Source organism: Xyrauchen texanus, chromosome 11, assembly GCF_025860055.1.
Source record: "Xyrauchen texanus isolate HMW12.3.18 chromosome 11, RBS_HiC_50CHRs, whole genome shotgun sequence".
NCBI lineage: Eukaryota > Metazoa > Chordata > Actinopteri > Cypriniformes > Catostomidae > Xyrauchen > Xyrauchen texanus.
Window position 1 is genome coordinate 42,314,332 of NC_068286.1, and position 18,763 is coordinate 42,333,094.

At 38.1% G+C, this 18,763-nt stretch overlaps 1 protein-coding gene across 9 annotated transcripts in view; it reads right to left on the minus strand.

Annotated features, from left to right (window-relative positions):
- LOC127651753 (sorbin and SH3 domain-containing protein 2-like) overlaps positions 1-18,763 on the minus strand; it is a 113,059-nt gene that overhangs the window by 39,064 nt on the left and 55,232 nt on the right. For 4 of the 9 annotated variants that reach the window (XM_052137748.1, XM_052137750.1, XM_052137751.1 and 1 more), the window contains exons 3-10: positions 18,070-18,096; positions 17,774-17,898; positions 16,533-17,168; positions 13,537-13,917; positions 12,419-12,539; positions 3,525-3,700; positions 2,463-2,529; positions 747-797 (exon numbers count right to left, since the gene is read on the minus strand). In XM_052137748.1, the coding sequence (XP_051993708.1) occupies positions 747-797; positions 2,463-2,529; positions 3,525-3,700; positions 12,419-12,539; positions 13,537-13,917; positions 16,533-17,168; positions 17,774-17,898; positions 18,070-18,096 (1,584 nt within the window). The remainder of the gene's footprint in view (positions 1-746; positions 798-2,462; positions 2,530-3,524; positions 3,701-12,418; positions 12,540-13,536; positions 13,918-16,532; positions 17,169-17,773; positions 17,899-18,069; positions 18,097-18,763) is intronic. The other 5 variants (XM_052137749.1, XM_052137754.1, XM_052137753.1 and 2 more) reach the window with 5 other exon arrangements.

The window sequence follows — 18,763 nt, forward strand, 5'->3', positions numbered from 1 at the left end:
CGGCCATCCACCGGGGGAAGGAGAGGTCTTCTTACCAGCTCTTGAAGTGCAGGTTCCGGACTTCCTGGGCTGCACATCTCAGGGGCGCTTTGAAGCCTTTCTCGGGTTCTTGGTGCCGGCCGTGAGATGGGTGGGGTCTGCCACCTGTAGGAAGCAGACCCCAACCATCTCACGGCTGTGCCCATCTGTGTCAAAGCCAGTGTTACCCCCTTGGCGAAGAGCGAAGTCTCCAACGGTGCCGCCGAACAGGCCTTGGCTTGTTGCACCCGCAGGAGAGCCATGGCACGCAGCACGTACAGCAGCGCCATAGGCCTTAGCCGGCAGGAACGATGCAAGCCTACAGGCCCTGGACAGGAGCCTCGGATGACTTCCGATGACTTCATGTGTGAAACAGAAGCAAGTGCTCCACAAGATGCCCTTTAATTTTGCAGCGAATTTAGCTACATTTTGCACTTCTTTTGCAATACTTACATTTTTTAAATACTAAAAATATTAAACGTAAATTATACTATATATTAATATAATACTTCAATCATACTTATCTGTATATTTTAATATACTGTAATATATTAATACCTCACTGTAAGTGTTAGGTCTGTGTGAGCCACTTACTGATAGCTGTGTCCCCTCCCCACTTTTATGCCTGCTTGTCATATCCATTATAATGCTTAAACATTTGTTCTGAGAGTTGTCATGACTGAACTGCAGTTAATATCAGATCTTGAGGTTGAACAGATTTCTCTTACCGTTGTTTATGACGGCATATGTGGCATTATAAGTGTCTGCATAGTCATCATCTGGCGAAAACACATAGTATGAAACAAAAAAATCTCTGTTAGAATAAAATGAAAAATAACAGGGAACACAAGGGTAGTTGTTGAACACAGGGAAGTTGTTACAAGGGCTACATTTAGTAACTGTAAGGTTTAGAATAAAGTCTACTTGCACAAATGCTTGTTTTGTCTAGCAGTTTTGTATGCTGACTTTAAACCAGGTATTTGAAAATGTATTTCAAAACAACTATACATTATGATATTTTTCTGAATTTTATTCTCTAAACTTAAAATCCAATTAAATAATACTCCATAATAGTTCTTAGGTAAACAAGTGAACACAAAAACATACTGGCATACTTTTAGGCAAAGGTCAACTTCTTTAGACCTTCTATACTACTAAACCTGTCCTCTACAAGAGGTCACAATGTTAAACTGCCAAACCAAGTGATTAAAAATGCAAAAATGGCAAAAAAACCAAAAAAACCCAAAACAAAACAAAAAAAAAAATATATATATATATATATATATATATATATCAAATGAAATGTAGGATCTGTAAGATATAAAGTGATACATAAAGTAAACTTGAAATTATATTTTCCATAAAAAAACAACCTATCAAAAATTCCTTTGATTTTTTTTAATCCTGAATAAATCAGACATCGTACCCCTTTCCTACTTCCTGCTCATGGTGAATGCAACAGTAGGACACATGGTCTGGTAAGTAAAAAAAACAAAATTCAAGCAAACAATGTTTAAGTCTCTGCAGTGACAGCTTCTATATGTCAACTCCACTATCCCACTGAAATAATTTCTGTTAAGAATTGTAAAATAATTTTGCCATTTTAGTTTAGGTTAAAGATGTGGCTTTAAACTGAGGAAAAAAACGAAATGGCTCCAGTGTGCAACACATGGTTAAGATGGAAAAATAATCAAATTTGTCAACTTAGAATACTGTGAAAACAGAAAATAAATAAATAAATATTGGATGGATCAAATTAAAATAGCATGCTTTTTAGTGTGTCTGATGGAGTTGACACAAATGACAGTAAGATGTAAGTTATAAAGTGAATAAATATAATTTTTCAGACATTGTTATAAAAACCTGTTCCTTTACATGGTTCATTAGGTGATGCCTTTGTCCACAAATATATTAATTTCAAATTAATTTAGTACTAAAAAATAAAAAATAACATTTAAAACATTATTATAATTATATAATTGTCCCTTATCTCAAGAATCAGTGCCCTTATACATTTTTGGAGTTCTATGAATTGTTTAGTGCCTCAAAATTGTTTCACTGTTTACATTTTGCTGAATAGCAAAATGAGCAAAAAGGAATTATATTATATGTTGTTTATTGGCAGGTTCCCATTGTGACAACTTCCCCAAATATTGATGCACGTTGTCATACATGAACTGTATCATTGGCGATAATGATGGAAATGTTCAACAGCTTTTATTTATTTATTATTATTTCTTTTTTTGAAGTCAAGACTTTAAGGAATGCGCCTATACAGAGATTGATTAAAAAAATAAACCAAACTTGACAAAATTTCACTGGAGTAAAAAGTGTATAAACTATCTCCCCAGTGTGTACAAGTGTTTATGTTGGTGAACTGAAATGAATTCTGTAGGATATCTATGTTCTGTGTATCCTTTCACTCATTTGGACTCAATACGCACCTGGTTTATGAACCATGTGGATCTGTTTGAACATGGTCTTGTACCAGTCTTTGGGTCTGTCCACAGTCTGAATAGAAGCACAAACAAACACACAGAGGCAGAGAGAAATGCCATGTCAATTTGTTGGTTGAGCATGCTCTAAAAGCGAACAGCATTTGTCATTACCTGACAACCATCAAAATCACTAGAGCAGAGAGTGAAACAGACAGACAGACAGTAAATGAGAAAGAGAGAGAGAGCCAGAGAGGAAGTGTCATAGTAACCTGCCAGGAAAGAGCCAGGAACGTTCTCTTCTGGTCACACACACAAACAAACACACTCACATTCGCAGACCATCTGAATTGCTGACATCTCAAAAGCATTCCTCCAACCACAATAAAAGGATCAAATGGCAAAACAACTTCAACACAAATCAAGAAAAATGTCCTCAAACACAGATAATTAACAGTTGATCTCTTGTTTTAAAACTGACCAGTGACAAATAACAGATGTCATGCTATGTAATGAAAAGATATTGACTACATGGTTCTGTTTATACCTTTTAACATTTTACGCCTACCCACTAATGACTGTAAAACTGTGTGTACAAACTAGAAAATATATTGGGCAAAATTTCCCATCATGATGCTAGGGTATTCTTGGAGCCCCGCTAGGCCTACGGAGAAGAGAAATTTGGGTGTTTGTTAGGAAGTTTCTTACTGGCTCAGGTCAAAAGAGCCCACCCCCACATGGCAAAGGTCCCTTGTTAAACATATGTGTTTCATCACCAAAATAAAAGAGGAATGAATGAATTAAATAAAAAACAACTATACATAATAGCACACTTGCATGGAATGGGTTATGTACTGAAGTTCAAATTCCAAACTGTTATTATGAGCAACCATTAGTAATGAGCAATTGTTGCCTTAGCAAGCACCAAAAATATGTTTGTGGCAAGTTTAAAAATTTTATTAAAGGTTTGCTACATTGAAACTGATGTAACACATCTACATAAGCATAATCGTTGTTTGAAAATTCTGTCATTTTTATCTGGTCCCTCAGAAATGCCTAGACGTCACTCACCGTACGGATGGCGATGGGAATGCCTGACTCATCCACAGGTCCGATGCCTTCGTAATGGGGTGCTTTTATGATGGACACCTTCTTCTCTTCCTCTGAGAAACGAGCAATGGGCACAGAACTACTGATCACTGTCTGACCAGAGACCACAGTTTCTCTCTTCATTGTCTCTGAACCCTCTGAGAGTTAAAGAGAGAGAAACTGGTTAGAGACAGACAGAGTAAAACAAGGACAAAGAGAGAGAGAGAGAGTGCCAGAGAGACTAAATGGAAACTAAATGGCATGTCCCAGCTCAACAGTGATCTAACCCCTGTCAAATCTCATCTAATTGAGCACGAACACTGACATGGCACAAAAGTCTTATACTGACAAAGCATCCAGAAACATGGCATTTGTATGATGCAGCATAAATAAGGAAGCTATTACTTTCCACAAATAAGGTAGAAATTGGTGTCTCATTACTTTTAAAGGATGAACGGCACAAATCTCACATTTTTATTGTGAGAAATGTAAAAAATAGTTAAATATGTTATATGTAAAAATATTTAAATACTAAATTAAGTGCTGTCTATGTTAACATGTTAACGCATGCGATTAATTAAAAAAGTTTAACTTGTTAATTTTAAGTGTGATTAACACATTTACCATTAATACAGCATTAATCAACACTTCTTGGTAGCACAGAACCTTTGTAATGTGTCTGTCCAGAGGTATTACACTGACGGACACACCACAAACACACACAACAGTGCTATGAAAATAATAGAGATGGAGAAAGGAACTCTTACACTATTTGATATACAAAAAAGCCTAGATGGAACCTATGTAAAGTGCGTTTTAATTACCACACAAGCAGATCAAGTCTTAACTATCACCAAAACTCAGAATAAGACATTTTTGTCACAAGCGTAGACAAATAGAATTTAATTAGTGCTGTCAGTAGATATTTGTTTTAATCGTGATTAACCTCATGATTTTTTGTAGTTAATCACGATTAATCTCAGATTTCGAAAATGCTGAAATTTGACACTGAATATACTTCTATTCCTGTCAAAATGCATTTATTTCCATTTTAGGAAAGAGAGCAAAATGGTTTATTAAAAGTTTCCAAACTAAGCTTTCCACAGTATGAAGATAGAAATGCTGTAAAATAGCACCAATTCAAGAAACATTAAACATTTCCCAAAGTCTAAGTGGGAGTTTGACTTATTGAAAGAACTAGTGCCCACATAGGTTGCATATTCATTGCAATGGGCTTTAAATCTCTAAAACTCTCATCCACCACAATATTAATCAGCTGGTAGACTGCGGCCATCCGCTTTCCTACAGCAACCGTATACTCTGTTTCAAACAAATGAGGCTGGGCATAGAAATGCATCTATTCTCTGACTAGAAACTCATCAGATATATTTAGTCAATTTGATTCTCTGGTTTGTGTGCAGCTGTGTTGTGTTCTGATGTTAATATCGTTGTGGCAGATCTGTTTTATAAACTGCCATTGTTGACATCACTGAGCACAAAATTCTTTCACAATTTCTCCCTTTGTGTTGAGAAAAATAAAGAAAGTCATATGGGTTTATAACAACACAGAGGTGAGTAAACAATGACTGAATTTTCATTTTGGTGTGAATTAACCCTTTAATTTGCAACCCTGTTTTCCATTTTGGCATAGATTTTAATTGTTTAAACATTTTGTCTATTTAATATTGATGTTTTTATAAAATGTTTATTGGTGGAAAATAACAAAATAACACAAATCAGGGTTACCTACCGTTCCCCCCTCACATTTTTGTCAAACCTCATTTAAAATGAATGTGAAAACAAAAAAGTCTCACATTTTCTAAAGGTTAATCACCATATGCTGAAAGCAAAAAAGAGTTTCGGCCTCTGTTTTGTACCCTATTCATAGATGTACCAGCTATTAGGCTACTTTTTCACATCTACATGGTTTTCACTAGTAGTACCAAAGCAATCACTGGAAGAAATTCTAAAGCAAGTACAGTATTTGTTAGCATATTTCTTTAAACTACTACAACAATAGTATAAATTTGCCTCTACAAGCAATTCCCCACACAAGGTTCAGAGTTTTGCCTCTCCTCAGTTCCACTCTGTTCAAGTATCGATTGCTCTGGTCTGGCTTAATGGATGCAAATGCATCATATCCTGAGGACTGGACTGCACTGCTAGCTGCCAATACCACTGTCTAGTAACAAGAATTGTGCATTACAAATCCATTATTTCAGAGTGGTAAAACTGGGACTCAGTCAATAGAAGGTCAAAAAGACAATTGAGGCAGAGGAAATTATGATGACAACTATGTTCATAAGAAGTAGAGAGAATTGTTGCACTCAAATAGGACTTGTATATCCTTAGGTGCAAGGAGCACAAGAATATAATATCACAATCCACAACAGATGATGTCCGCACAATTAATGAAGAGCACTGAAGAAAGCTATGGGCTGAAACGTTTGCATACTGGTCTGTTTTAAATCTTTAACTTTAACTTTTTCACTGTGCAAGTCTAAATTAAAAAATATTTTTGATAGACCTTCTTGGTCTGCTCTTCATTTAGTGTGTGGACAGCATCTGTTGTGGATTTTGGGAACTATGTTCATAAACCATCAAAATCACAACTCCCATAATGTGCATGTACAGTTGAATGTAGTATGCGGGAGGAATTACCTGGTGTCAACTAGTAAGTGTAGACCCATTGTTTAAACCACTTGCTCCTATTGTACCAGAAGTTCAGGCTATAATTAATTCTATTGCTTCAGAACATAAATTTTATTCTGTTATTGATTTAAGCTCCGCATTTTTCAGTATTCCTGTTCATCCTGATACTCAGCCACTGTTTGCATTTTGTTTTCAGAATTGTCAATATAGTTGGACACGTCTCCCTCAAGGGTTCAGAGATTCTCCGGCTGTTTTCTCCGCTGTAGTGCACGACACACTGAAAGATGTCAAACTCCCTCCAGACACCTGCCTGCTGTTCACTGGTGCGTCTGAGGACATGTGTGCTGCTGCCTCAAAGATTGTTTGCAATGTTCTGGCTGAAGCTGGTTTCAAGGCCTCTAGAGACAAACTTCAATGGGTGCAGAGAAAAGTCCATTACCTTGGACATGAACTGTCACAAGGCCAAGTTCGTCTGTCTGCGGACAGGATCAAAGCCATCGCTACATTTAAGCATCCATCCACACGGAAGCACATGCAAAGCTTCCTGGGACTGGTCAATTACTGCCGCCTGTGGGTGCCTAATTGCTCCATGTATGACAAAATCCTGCGAGAAGCTACGCTGGGTGACAAAGACGATATTACATGGACAAGTGAGATGAATCAAGCACTCAAACATTTGCAATCATCACTCTTAAGGCCGCCTGCCCTTGGCCTACCCTGTTACACACAAGAATTTCATCTATACGTGTACGAAAGTGGTGGCACAGCCGCAGCAATCCTGGCCCAAGAGCATGGGGGCACTTTTCATCCAATAGCTTATTTATCTAAGACCCTTGATTCGGTCGCTAAGGGACTTCCGGCTTGTTTGCGTGCAGTGGCTGCTACAGCAATCATGATACAGGATGCTGAAAAGGTTGTTTTGTCACATCCTCTTATTGTACATGTTTCTCATCAGGTAGGAGCCATTATGAATAATATTTCGACTCAACACATGACTGCCCAACGCCGTTCCGGCTATGAGGCTATATTGTTAGCTACTGCTAATGTAACGTTGAAAGTAACTTCTGTTATTCATGGCCCTACTGTAAATTTGCATAGGTTGCTGACACAAGGTGAATTTGAGAGCGACGACCACGACTGCCTGAACAGGATCCAAATTTCGACTACTTGCAGGCCAGACGTTTCCACGTCTGTCCTGGAGGAGGGAATCCATTGGTATATTGATGGATCCTGCTTTAAGCCAAACGACAATACATATTTGTGTGGTTATGCTATTCCTGCTTTAAGCCAAACAACAATACATATTTGTGTGGTTATGCTATTGTTGAATTGCCTAATAAAGTAATTGAAGCGTATTCACTGCCACATAAATCAGCACAAGTCGCAGAACTGATTGCTTTAACAAGAGCTTGTCAATTGGCAAAAGGTCAGTGTATCAATATATATACTGACTCCAAAAATGCGTATGGCGTAGTCCATGATTTTGCTAAATTGTGGGAGGAAAGAAATTTCAAAACCTCCGAAGGAAAACCAATTTCGCATCATAACATTGTGGCCGAGCTAATAAGTGCAGCACAGCAACCATCGAAGCTTGCTGTAATTAAAGTAGCTGGTAACAAAACAGGTGAATCTGACGAGGCCAAAGGTAACAGATTTGCGGACGAAGTAGCGAGATGGGCAGCAAAAGAAGCAATACGTTAGTCCGCATGTAAATGAACAAAACAATGAAGTGCCGATGATGAATTCATCGTTGATTAATGATTTGGATGTTAAAATCTTACAAGCGAATCCTACTCAACATGATTTGACTCATTGGGCAGCCAATGAAGTAAAACCAGATCAAGTTGGTATTTTAAGAGATAAACAAGGTAGAATCGCGCTACCAGCATCTACTGTTGTAATGCTGTGTAGGCATTATCACGGTGTATCACATGTGTCAAAAGAGAAAGTGATACAAAATTTGAATCAATCATACTGCATTGCGAACGTTCGAAGAAATACTTTGTTGATATTGGATGCTTGCCTGGTGTGTGCGCAAACAAACAGGCACAAGGCAATCAGCCATGATGCTTTACCGCATCTTGAACTTCCTTTCCAATATTTACAGATCGATTTTACACACATGCCTCCATGTGGAAATCACAAGTATTTGCTCGTGATTATTGACCGATGTACTAAGTGGCCTGAGGCTTTTCCGTGTGGAAAAGAAGATGCAAAGACAGTAGTGAAGGTTCTTGCCAAAGAAATTATACCGCGTTTCGGTATTCCAACTGTTATAGCAAGCGATAATGGAACTCCATTTGCTTTTAAAGTAACACAATTATTAGCTAAAGAACTTAGTATTAATTGGCATTTTCATACCCCGTATCATCCTCAGTCTTCGTCAAACGTGGAACGTTTGAACAAAACGATAAAAGAACGTCTTAATAAAGCGTGCTTAGATACGGGCAGAAATTGGGTTGATTTATTGCCTGCCGTACTGACGGAAATGAGAATGTCTCCGTCAGCCACTACAAAAATGTCTCCCTTTGAAATTCTCATGGGTAGACCTTTCCCGACCCCTTGGGTCAGAGGTCGCGCTGGCAATCTTTCCACAGGTGAGACGGAGGTGATCATCGTGGATTATGTGGGTTCCCTCATTAGAATATTAAATGGCATAAATGATGATATCTCTCTCCCTCTGCCTGCAGAAAGTTCTACTCATTTGTTCCAAATCAGCAGGTTCTGTTGAAGTATCTGAAACCAACGAAGTTAGGTGAACCAAAGTGGGCCCAACTACTGTACTGCCGGTGACCCGAACGGAGGTGCTGACTGATCTTCAACCACAGTGGATCCACGCAAGCCGCGTGAAGCTTGCTCCAGAGGAGGGCCTTACTGATTCAAGGTGAACAGTGAAAGCACTGGAGGAGCTGAACACGCAGCGCCAGTGCCTAACCGGGATCTTTGAATTAGCAGGACCTGAGGAGGGACCCGGAACAGTCAACATGAAAACATTCCTACTGACACTGCATAGGGCAGGTGTTCATGCTTGCCTATGCCCGTTCAGTATCAAAACAAAAGCAAGGAGTCACAAGTGTAATTCCAATTCCTAGAAATAATGTATAATGGTTTATGATTTATGGTAATATTAAATGAAGATGTTTTTGTTATGAAGGTACGGGTAAACACCCAGAAACAAAGTTACATAGAGTGTGATGCCCCAAGTGACCCTGAAGTATATTTACCGTGTTGGACAGCCAAGAGGTATTAAATGTTTGGATTAATTCTTGGCTAAAGATGGAGGAGGAATATGTAAAATATTTGGTGACAAATGCTATACATACATCCTGGGTCACATTGATGATGATGGTAAATTCATGAAGGTATGAAAGGAAATGGATAAGTTGAATAAAGAATTAGCTGATAACGTTAGGGAATATGGGGACATTTTCCAATGTGTTTGGGTGGTTCGCACCCTGGATGTCTTCCATTATATCGATTGCTATATACATTCTATTTATGTTATTATTTGGCCTATGTTTGTTACAATTACTAATGCAAAAGAGTGACTGTAATGTTTGTACATATATACCCGAAAATGATGAAGATTGTCATATCATAGATGGTATAAATAATATGACAAAAATTGTTGATGAATTACAGAGAAGACAAATGAATGATAGATTATGGGTTTGGAGATTGGATTACAAGTTGGAAACAATTACTTGTATCTTCTTTAATACCAATTGGAGTTATACTGTTCATTCTTTCATTTATTGTTTGCTGTATTATTCCATTCATTAGAATGTTGATTTATCTTTCTATGAATACTTTTGTATTCTCTCAAATACCCTTTAGCAAACAGAACTATCAAGTACTAATGATTTTAAAAGAAATGTTTGATTGAAATATGTTTCATGTATTATTCTGTAATAATGGACATGCTGAGAATCATGTAATGTGATAATTATGTTATAATATAACGTCATTATCAAAGTGGGCACTGTTAGAAATAGGTATATCTCAGCCCTGTCCAAGAGAGAAATGCTGAGTTGCTGCATTCCATTCCGAATACATTATCAGACATATGTTTCATGTTAGCATGGAGCTCTCTCTCTCTCTCTCTCTCTCTCTCCCTCTGTGTATACATTGTGTAGTGTGTAGACTGTAATAGTGTGTATGCCAGAGGTCCGAAGGCTCTTAAGGTTTTGAAGGAGACCAACATATGGATTTATTATCTATGAGGTAATGTCTGTTTCTATTGGTCTGGAGAAGTGAACTCCCTCCAGTATTTACATATATATTTGTATGTTATTGAGGAGACAAGGAGCTTTTTCTATTCTTTACTTTTCTCCGCCAACGTTGGTTTGCTTGATTTGATCCACAACTCAATAAAAACCCGGAGAGGAAAAAGGCACTGAGGTTTAGAATATCTTATTTCTAACACCCATACAGTATATTTTTCTGTGATTAAAAACTAGGCTGTGAGGGATAGATATAAATTATGTTGAATGTGTTGTACTATTAACATGTTCCTCTGTGTTTTACATATATTATTGCATCAATATCAAACATCTGCTGATCAGGAACTAATACAAATACAGCAAACAATTGTGTGAGTGTTACAGGGCGGAGGGCGGGGCCGGGTCGTGATGGTGCACACCTGGTCCCTTATCAGGCTAATTAAGACTCCGAGAGGGATAAAGGCCGAATGCGGACTGTGGTGTAATTTACTACATTCAGCATGAAATAAAACATTTCAGGAGTGAAGGAAGCAGTAAACGTATGTCTTCCCCATGGTGGATTGTGAGGAACTAACCGTCATCGACCCCTGCTGTCTAGCAAAAAAATGACAAATGTTGATCTGTTTCTCAGAAGAAGACATGGATTTAACCACTGGAGTCACATGAGGCTACTTTTATGCTGACTTGTGATTTTTGGATCTTCGAAATTTTGGCACCCATTCACTTGCATTTTATGGACCTAATACAGTCTTCTAAAAAACTGAATTTGTGTTCTGCTGAAGAAAAAGTCATACACATCTGAGATGGCATGAGGGTGAGTAAACAATAAGAGAATTTTCATTTTTGTGTGAACAATTCTCTTGAAGCCTGATGTGGCCCCTTTACCAAACAACTGTTCTACCCCATCTATTGTGCGGGACATAACGCACCAAGTAACCCTGTTTTTTAGTGGGTTTTCATAAATTGTTTTGTTTTGAACATGTTTTATCTGCAACAATAACTCTCTCTGTTGGCATTAAGGGAGCACACAAACTGATTTTAATGTAACTGTTTCATACATTATGCTATTGAAAATAACTTTTTCATCTTTTAATTTCTGTAATCATGTCGCCCTTTTATTTATTTTTTCCATCAGATTCATGTAGTGTTTACAGTATCATAGATAAATGATGTATTTTAAAAGCTGTCAATCACAAACACCTATAAAATACCTATATTTTTTATTCTTTCTGGCAATCAGCCATAAAAGGGAATGGAAATTACAGTATGTGTGCTACATTTTTATATTGCAGCATAGAGTTTTATTATAAAGAGGCATAGCTTTTCCAACTCTGTCCTCAATACTCTCACTACTCATGAGTACTTTTAAATTAGCTACTCTTTTACTCTTACTTGAGTAGTTTTTAGGACACATACATTTACTCTACTCATAATCAATTTTTGAAGATGTAACAGTAACTTTTACTTGAGTATGATTTTTCAGTACTCTTTCCTCCCCTGGACATCCCCCACCTCTTGCATGCATACATTGTATTTTAGATAATTTGGCTTGCAGCTAAAAATAAGAGTATAACACTAACAGTTCCATTTAACACCCAACTTCCAGGCATCAAGGGTGCACCGCTGTTTTTAATATTGGTTGCTACAATGAGGGATTCTAATGAACATCTAGTCGCTTGAAACAGATGGTGAAATGCAGTCGTTAGCGCCAATGACTTATACAAAGTCTATACACATTGTCCACTAATTGTTTTAGAGTTGTCCACATAACCATTTACAAAGATACATTATTTAAATACTTTTTTATTAATCAAATGAGCAACCACTTTTTTTAGGCAAATCAATTATTGTTATAGCATTGTTTTTAGATTTACATTTTAGTCAGACATTCAGTCTAAGTGAGCGGTTCTTGGCCAAAATAAGCAAGAATATGCACCAGACTTTATGACGATAGTCAAAACTCTCGGTCAGCCAGAGGCCTGTAAGGTACTATCAACTCACCTGAACTTTGAGCCTGCTGGAACTTTACCAGGCCTGGGCTTAGGGTTGGGGGAGGAGGTGGGTATGTAGGTGGAGAAAAGGGTCTTTGAGAGTGAGAGCTTCCGTTCATTGCCATCTGACCCTGGGCAAAAGAAAAAACAATTTATAAGAGATGTAATAGTGGGTACAGTAGCTTCTGGAGTCATTTTAAGTCAACCAAGTATGAGTGGGCGAAGACTTTAGGACTACAAGAGGTTAGAAGGATGTAAGACATAAGACATGAGCACAAAAAGACACAAATCTGTATTACAGGTAAAACAAACGTTCTTGACAGATGTCATTACAGAGGAAAAGGCATACGTTATAACAAAAATTATAAAGGTTGTAATCACACATTTTTGGTATTTCTATAGTCATATAGAGAAATTATTTATAACAAATGGAGGATCATTAAAGAAATTGTTATAACACATCTGTAACAACATCAAACCCACATTAAAAGACAATTTTGTTTATTTTTATGTAAGTAAGAGTGTTAACACTGGAAAGTGGTTACATTACACTTACGGCGGCAGTCAGTTTAAAGATGGAAATTATGTAAATCTATAAGAAATGTCAGGAAAGACCATACATTCATGGGAAAAAATTTTCATAAGAAGTCAACATGAGATCAAAATTGACTTTATTTACTTTTTGGTCTTTGAAAGCAAAAGTGCAAACTATTTCAATTATTATTTTATTTTTTATCAAAATGTATTACATTTCTCTGCCTCTAAAAAACATTCCTTTTCAGCTGACATCATCTAGGCGGTACGGGAGGGTATGATAACATTACCAATAGTCAGTCAGCCAATGGGTTATAGATGTCATTTTATGTTGACTTTTACGGGAAACAATATACAGTACATAATAGCAAACATTGGAAAGCCTCATACATGGAACAAAGAGTAAAACCTAGTTGAAAAACACACAAGACAAAGCAGCCACCTGCTGTAGGTTGACACATTAATGCTTCTGTGCCAAAGTTAGACATTCAACAGTGTTGAAAGACTAGTCAGGACATACAAGCAGTAGATTCAAACAGACGTGACATTAGACTGAGGTGAGGTGTGTAGAGGTCAGTTGAGCGTGATAGTTACGTTAGTGCCTGTGGCAGCAAAGTTGGGGACCTCGTCAGGGGCATTGGAGGCGTGACTGAGTGTGGGGGATGGGGTGGGCGTGGCCGCGGGGGAGGAGTCAATGCCGCAGATCTGCAGCTCCTCCAGCCCAACCGTGGATGATGAATAATGGCTCAGCGCTGACACGGTTACTGGTGACAGGGCAGGAGAGGCAGACATTAGCTCAGAACGTTCCAGAGGGGCGTAGGGTTTTGGCGAGAGGGCCTTGTGCAATTGCCCTGAAAGGAAGTCAGGGGAGTCCTGACTGGCCCTGCTATAGGGTGACCGATGTGGCGACGGGTCTGGAGAGGGCAGTCCAGAGGAGAGTGATCCGGTGCACCTTCTTACTGGGGAAACCTCACGCTGATAAAGATGGGTGAGAAGGAATAAAAGGAAGGAAAAGAAGAAATTAAAGTGAACACACAGCAAAGCCGGTGAGCAGGAAGTGACATAAGTTGAACACAGGTGGATTGAATCATGTAATAGAGTGAATAAGATCATGTGAATCTGTAGGAATGAATTCAGGTTAGAGGTACTTGGCTGAGAAATGAACAAAATTCAAGAGTTCAAACACAATTGGCAATTAAAAGCAGTCATATTATGCATTTTTTAATCATTCCATTTCTTCCCTGAGGTCCACTTCATTTGTTAGTAAATCTTTGCTTTGCTGTGTCAAAAATTAGAATTGTATTTTTCATTATCATTTTCCATCCTCTCTCTGACTCTTATGCCTGTTTCACACCGTACACCAAAGCAGTGTGTTTGTGAATCTGCAGCATATCTACAGCAGCAGGCATGTGATGAGCCAATACACTGTCATGATTTTGCTGTGTGACGAGCTGCAGCTAAATACAGAAAATAAAGTGAGTTCTGGGTTACTATAATGAATGTTTCCTTCAATTATTGCTACAAATTATAAACTGTTTATCAGGAGTCAGTCACTGAGAATTAATACAAACTTGATCTTCATGAAATTTATTTACATGAGGAGAGCGATCACATTAATCATAATGAAAGTGAACACAAACCCCAAAGTGTCACAATAAACAGCTTAAGTATTCTGGATTCCTTAAGATTAAAATGAGAAAGTATGTTTGTCACAGCATATGGAAATGGCATCAAGCCCAACAGATTTCTTGTTTCAAACAATGGTTGAGTAGTTCACTTCAGTATTTCACACTGCTTCATAAAAGGCTGCATTACAAAAACGATGTGGTCAAATAGGTTTGTAGAGCATTTTCACAACGCGCTACATGCTGATAAAATAGGCTCACCACCATCTCACTTTCACGTTTACACACTGCTTTGTCAAACCGACCTTCGAGGTAAATAGCCCATTCTTTTTTTTTTTTTGGCTGCTGTGCCTTTAAGCAGGCAAAAAAATCCTGGACAAGATGCAGGTTTGCTGAAAGGTCTATATAATATAAGCTTTATCACTTTTCTAACATTGGAATTCTTCAGAAGATATGTAGAGTTGTAGGTGCTACACACATTTGAATAGAGCTTCCCTCATTTTAGTCTAATAGTTATTTTTAAGGGCTGTCGAGTTAACGCATTAATTCAGTGTGATTCTTTTTATTTTTTATAATGCGTTAAACAAATGAATGCAATTAATCATGTCCCTGGACCATAATAAGGAAGATTCCTGAGAAATTAAAGCTTGAAGTATCAACTGTTTTCTCCATAGTGAAGTAAGTGAGCAGTACTGAGTGGTGGTGGCGTAGTGGGCTAAAGCGCACAACTATTAATCAGAAGGTCGCTGGTTCGAACCCCACAGCCACCACCATTGTGTCCTTGAGCAAGGCACTTAACTCCAGGTTGCCTCCGGGGGGATTGTCCCTGTAATAAGTGCACTGTAAGTCGCTTTGGATAAAAGCATCTGCCAAATGCATAAATGTAAATGTAAGTGAAACTTCAGCTGTACAGGCAACGCGCAGCTTATACAGAAAACAAAACAACGCTTCAGTAGACAGCACAATATGAGGATCCATTCTTCAAAACCCAGCTTGATTTTGTCAAACTAAGGGACCTAAAATGTGTTTTCTAAGTATGAAACTATATTTAACTTGTCACAGTGACCTAAAAAATTGTATGTTTATGATGTGACGCAACCAAACTGAGAAGCTCCACAAGCATCTGCCTGACACATCTGTACATTGTTGGGTCCTTAGACAAGCCCTCATAATAAATTAATACATTGATTACAGAACTCAAGCTGCTTACCTCTTACCAGAGTTTCCACATTGGATACTTACTGTTTAAAATGGCGGACGACATTGCGGTTTCTATAGGGAATGACCCTTGCACACCGGCTACCACAAAATAGAGATGAATACCCCCACTTGGATGGCTATTTTACCACTGAGAAAGCTGACCTTCAGAAAGCTGAGAGCATCTCTGCTTTGGTGTGGCAACAGGTGATCGCACGTCCTTGTTTATCCAATAACATGTTAGAAACAGCACAAGCCATGATACTATTTCTGAAGAGAGATATTTGAATTACTAATGAAGGCTTGGACACAAAATTTGTTTTGAACCAGCAATGTCAGATTCTGATTGGTCACGTGAGAAAGTAGTTCCATGCACAAATGCGTTTTTATGACCGTACTCAGTTTTTCCTATTTTTTTTAATTTGCTTGTTCATTGAACTGTTGTATATAAGCAATATCACACTCGCAATCATGCTATATGGCTCTAAATCAGCACTGCTGTGATTACCTACGACCGAATGTGGTTGATGTGGTTTTTGGAGTGGGGAATACGTTTTGAGTTCTGAAAGTTACAGCATGTCTTTATAGTACAATGAACCTCATGATATGACCCCTTTAACAATAAACACACACATTCAATCATAATTGCATCTGTGAATGTTCACTCTATTCCCATCAGGTTAGAGTGAATGGGTGCTGCTTAGAGTCAGTTAGTTTAAGAAAAAGAGAGAAGCATACATTATCACAGTAAATGAATGACTATAATACCACCACAATGCCTGCTGGTCTTGGTGGTACAAGAGGGGGTTGCGTGGAGTCAGCTTGGTCCAGTGAATTTGTCCTGGATTCAGTCTCATGCCTTGACTGGGTCTGTGGTTGGGGTACGGGTTCGGGACTGCGGGGAGCTAACTGGATGGAGAGAGATGCTATGTGTGTTTCTGAAGTGCCAATGGAGTCTTGCTGTGGAGGAGTGGGGAGTGAACTAGCACATGTACTTTTCGTGAATGGCTTAGTTTTAGATTTAGGGTCAGATTTATTTATTATAAGCTTGTTAGCATTAGCCTGTGAGTTTGCATTAAGGTGGTCAGTGGTGAATTTTGCTGAGGACAATTTGCTTTCCAGAATCCGAGTGATGAAATTGTTAGCATTAGCCTGTTGGAAGAGGGGGGGCTCCTCAAGGGGAGCACCAGAGGTGGTAGTTGAGGTTCGGGTGGTCTTGGAGTAGGAGTAGGAGGATGAGGATGAGGAGGTGGCACTAGGTTTGATGGTGTAAGAGCCTGTGGTAACAATATCATCACTCTTTGAGGGAGAGAGAGAGGAGCCTAACAGCATTGGGAGGGTGCTGTAAGAGGGGGGGTTAGGAATCACATGATAGCTCTCTCTCCGAGGGGGTGGTAGAGGGACCTGACAGAGAAAAGTCCAGCATATGTTTGAAAAATGAGCATTTTGACAACCCTGCCCACTAAAAAGCTATTGATCAATTCAAACACCGTAAATTCATTATCACTGAGAATGGCTGGTTGTATTCCCTGAATGACAAGCATTTAATTAAACTTTTTATGGTTGAAGGAAAAATGCTTGATATAAACCAGAGCTCTAAACACCTCCAAGAAGAGATAAATCATGATGTTAAAAATGGACTATGACGACCAATATTAATTCAAACAGTCATGAGGCACAATTATTTGGATATACATTAAGGTGATGTATGTAATTAAATATAAACAAATATTTTACCCCAATCTAGCTTTAGAAGCAGAGACAACTATAAATAAGGCATACTTAGATTAATTTCCAACAAGAAGTGTAAACACAACATTGCTATGTATGTTTGAATGGCTCAATCATAGCGTGAGTTTGAGATAGAAATTCTCAGTTTGTTGTGAACATAATTTTTTTAGTTTGAGGTATGCACAGAAATTACACACCTCAATTTTAAAACATAGAAAAGGAGGATAGGATGTTGTGAATGTGTAAATATAACTGCAGTATTATAAGAAATAAATTACCGGTGTGGGTGATTTCTTGTCCTGCAGGTTGGGTCTGACACTACGAAAGCCTTTAGCAGTCAAGGAAGAGCTGCTGGCATCTCCATTCCTCAAATCCTCAGACACACTACGTGAACGCCAGGCATCTACAGATAGACAACTCAGCTAAGTGAAACACACACACACACACACACACACACACACACACACACACACACACACACACACACACACACACACACACACACACACACACACATACACACACACACACACACACATATACACACACTCAAACTCAAACATGCAACACTTGCCTGAGTCTGATGACTGAGATTCACTACCTGTGAAAAATATAAAAAAATATAATCACATTGTTACACAATAATCATATGCAAACAACTTTACAAAAAAACAAAAAAAAAAACATGGATGTGGTTTTTGCACCAACATACAGTCACTAATTGTAAACAACAACAGAGTAGAGACGACAGACAATTTAGAAATGAGTGGAGAGACTGACAAGATTACAGAGTAGAGAAGCAGAAGATAATTATATTTAGTCTGAGTATTTAATTACAAAACGGAATATGTCGTTGTGAATTCAGATATATGAATGTATAATAATAATAGTCCAAATATACAGTACAAGAATACATGTTGTCAGGATAACAAGACTTTCAGCAATGTGAACAATTACAGGTGAAAGTGAAGGGCAGGACTGAATGTTGCACGCAATTGAACTTGTATTTCATTCAAAATATCAATGCATATGTCAATAATTAAATTAGCATTAAAAGATGAAATGATGAAGTTGTAATATTTCTGGCAGGTCTTCAGTATATGTCACTTTTCAGCAGACTCACTCAAGCAGCAGAGTAAAACAGTGAAAGACCTTTTGTAGCTATCAGCATAGAAAATAGTCAGTTTTGAATTTGTTAAGATCACAGTGTAGTGTATTGGAGAATCTCATTGAGTGTGTTCTTGAGAGTGTGAATAGTTTTATTGATT